The sequence below is a fragment of the Bufo bufo genome, chromosome 3 (assembly GCF_905171765.1).
Source record: "Bufo bufo chromosome 3, aBufBuf1.1, whole genome shotgun sequence".
NCBI lineage: Eukaryota > Metazoa > Chordata > Amphibia > Anura > Bufonidae > Bufo > Bufo bufo.
The window spans coordinates 356,021,329-356,024,903 of NC_053391.1; the positions used below are offsets into that span (position 1 = coordinate 356,021,329).

The 3,575-nt window shown below is 41.1% G+C and overlaps 1 protein-coding gene across 1 annotated transcript; it reads right to left on the reverse strand.

The window, feature by feature from the left end:
* Positions 1 to 1,071: 1,071 nt before the first annotated feature.
* LOC120993792 (gap junction alpha-2 protein-like) lies at positions 1,072 to 2,085 on the reverse strand. Its single transcript, XM_040422262.1, has one exon. It carries the CDS (start codon positions 2,083 to 2,085, stop codon positions 1,072 to 1,074), a length of 1,014 nt encoding a protein of 337 aa, XP_040278196.1.
* Positions 2,086 to 3,575: the final 1,490 nt, after the last annotated feature.

The following is a 3,575-nucleotide window of genomic DNA, read 5'->3' on the forward strand; positions in this document are numbered from 1 at the left end:
ACATTTGTATAGATCTGGATGTACAGTTTTCTTCATAGCCCAGCTTACTCTTCTGTTCACTACATGTTTACTCCTTCATATATATGTGTGAAAAAGAAAAATACTAAATGTGAATTTTGGGCAAGGGTTAAATATACCGTACTTGCAAATAAGACATGCTGCATATAAACTCTGCAGTGCAGGAACCCATCCACGGATGAGCGATGTAATATCCTACGTGACTTGCATTCCTTTTTTGAATTACACTAGATCAGCAAGTTTTTGGATGTTTTATTAATCTTTTAAAAGAGGACCTGCCATCTTTCCTGATATGTCTATTTTAGTAACTACTTGCAATCCCTGTTCCTCCATATGCCTGGATGTTACCGTTTCCCTTTTCAAAGGGTATGTCCCCCTACACAGCGACATGGCCAGCACCAATTGGGCAGTGTCAGAATGTATAGGGACACAACCCCAGCTGGCAATTCATTTGTAGACTTCTAATAGGAAGTACCGTTCCCGTATTGCAGACCGCATTTGCGGATCCCCACCACACGGGCACCGTTCCGTTGTCATTCCGCATCGCGGATGCGGACCCATTCTGGGGTTCCGTGCCACGCCTCCGCACTGCAAAAAGATAGAGCATGCTCTATCTTTTTGCGGAACAGAGGGATCCCCATGCGCCTGCCCCACGGAAGGTGCCCGTGCATTGCAGACTGCAATTTGCGGTTCAGGGACACCAACAGTCATGTGAACGAGCCCCAAGTGTTGAAAAATAACTTGAAATCATCATTTTGTGTGAAATACAATTATTTACTAAAACAGACAAGTTGTAGTGGTGTCCTCTTTAAGAGCCTAGTATCTTGGGTTCGCGTTGTCTTTTCAATCATAAGTCACAATGCCGTGTCCAACATGTTTTAATATTTTATTAGATTTTTTTGGTTGTGCTTAACATTGTGAGTGAAACTAAAGACACACACCACCATTGTGTTTTTTCCCCCAAAACATCACTGTACGTCATGTACAAGGTTCGCCAAACAGTATTCCCCTTATAGTTTGCAGAAAGTGGTCATGCAGTCTCTTCAGAAAGAACTAGACATACTGTTGTTTGCCAGCAGTATGGGAGCTACAGGTAATGGTTGCCGAGTTGGACACTTGTCCTGGAACATCAGTAACTACCATGGAAAAACCACTTTGGGACCAACCGTCAGATAATGCATTGGTCTTCTTAGGACTGTTAATCATTTTTCCCAATCGGATGCTTTGCCAGCGATTCTTTCCCGAACCTTTGACGTACACTGGTAGCTCAGATTCACCTGAGGTAGGATTATAGTAAGACTGGTGAGAACTGTCTCCATTTGGTAAGTGTTTTGTGGAGTTAGGAGGAAAAAAGCAAATTACTTCCTCCCTTAAATGACGTTTTTGGAATTGCTTGTTGCAAAGGTGAATAAGTTCAAGCAAATTGAGTAACAAAGATATCAGAGAAACCACCAACATGAAGATGATGAAAATAGTCTTTTCCGTGGGTCGGGAAACAAAGCAGTCCACGTTGTGAGGACAAGGCACTCTTGAACACTGGAAAATTGGAGGCATCACAAAACCATATAGATACCACTGACCAAAAATAAATCCAGCTTCAAATAAACTTTTGAAGATGATGCTGACTGCATAGGTGTAGACTAAGGCTCCATGGATTTTAATTTTTTTGGTAGGCGCTTGATTTTTGTTATTATTATTATTCATCTTTGATTCTGCTTCAGCACCTATTTCTTTCGTAATCTCCTGCTTTAATTTCTCCTCTCTTCTGGACAAATAAATGACATGCGCAAGGTAGATCAAGGTGGGAGTGCTCACAAAGAGGAACTGCAGCACCCAGTAGCGGACATGCGAGATAGGGAAAGCCTTATCATAGCAGACATTGGTACACCCGGGTTGCCGTGTATTGCAAGTGAAGCCAGCCTGCTCATCTCCCCAAACAGACTCTCCTGCCAAGCTTAGGATAAGTATTCTGAAGATGAAAAGCACAGTCAGCCACACTTTTCCGATGAGTGTGGAATGTTCCTGGACTTCATCTAGCAATATTTTGAGCAGATCCCATCCGGCCATAGTTCACTGAAAATACAAAACAAAATTATATTTTTTAAATGATTTGAAAATTGAAGCAATTCAGGAGTCAAAATAATTGAAAAAAATAATAATGTGTCTAAAAACTTTAAACTTTTTTTTTTAAAGCCATAAAAATTATTTTTGTAATATAGTTTATTGATTTTTATTGTTTTACTAGCAAAACAGGCCACTGAAATATGGGCCTGTCTACAGCACTTTTCGCCAGATCTGTACACAAATCTAATAGGGTTCCATTGCAAAACGTAATATGGGCCCCCCTGCTCCTAGTTTCCCAGTGTATGTGCATCAATTTACTTTCAGGCAATGCATATGTGCAACGACCCAGATTTCTGACAAATGTACATTTATTTGAATCAAGTGGAAGAAATTGTAAAAAAAAAAATATGTGGAGCAGGTGCTTCAAATATATGGCACTCATTCTGAACACCATATTTCTCAATTTACCTACACTAGAAAACTGGTGAAAATACATTGATAAATCTCCTGCTTCTCTTCTATTACAAAGCTAGCTGACTGCCTACAGCTACCAGTAGGGGGAGCTCAGTGAATAGGGATTAATACAACTACCATGGAAGATATACTTTGTATTGATCTCCCCCTAGTGGCAGCTGCATGAAAATGCAGTGTTTTCAAGCAGGGAATAGAAAAATAAAGTTCAGTGCGGGCCTCCCCTCCCTCTGGGCCCCATAGCAGTGACCTGCTCTACCTCTATTGCAGGTATGCCACTATTTTTCACTGCAGTGCATACAGAATCCGTACACCGTAGCCATAAATGCAGTGTACATATTAGGATTTAGCACTTCAGGAAGGCCCGAACTTCAGGGGGCTGTTTTGCTAGTAAAACAATAAAATGAAATAAAATAAAACTATATTACAAAATTTACTATTAGGGTATATGTAGCAGTTTTATAAAAGTTAATTGTTTAGGTACACTTTCGTTTTAAAATAACAGTGCCGTTTAAGCGGACAACCCCTTTAAGTGTATTGAGATAAACAAAGTAGTGTATGAGTGCTGCCTTCTCTTCAAACTGCTGATTGGTGGGGGTGCTGGGAGTCAGACCCCCGCTGATCTGATATTGATGACCTATCCTCAGGATAGGTCATCAATATAAATAAAACTGACAATCCCCTTTAACAGGGGCTCTCCCATTAGGAGAACCTGTCCGTTTGACCTATTAGGACATATGATCATCATAAAGGTGACTTGGAACCTAGCACAGTGATCCAGCAGCTGAATGATCTGAATGCCTGCCATGTAATTTCACGTTTTCCTGTAGTGGATGCTACAGATTTAAGGTCTGGCTCGCTGTGTATGGCCGCATTCACACATACGTGGATTTTCACCGACCATGGTCCGTGAAAACCCGTCCTGCTGAGTGCATGGCGTAATTGGTTGCTATGACGCCACACGCTTCATGCTGCCGTACACTAATATACTCGTATGATCTATACGAGTGTATTACTGTACA

Excerpts from the sequence above, each read along its gene's own strand:
- LOC120993792 (XM_040422262.1), bottom strand. The coding sequence starts at position 2,085 with ATGGCCGGATGGGATCTGCTCAAAATATTGCTAGATGAAGTCCAGGAA.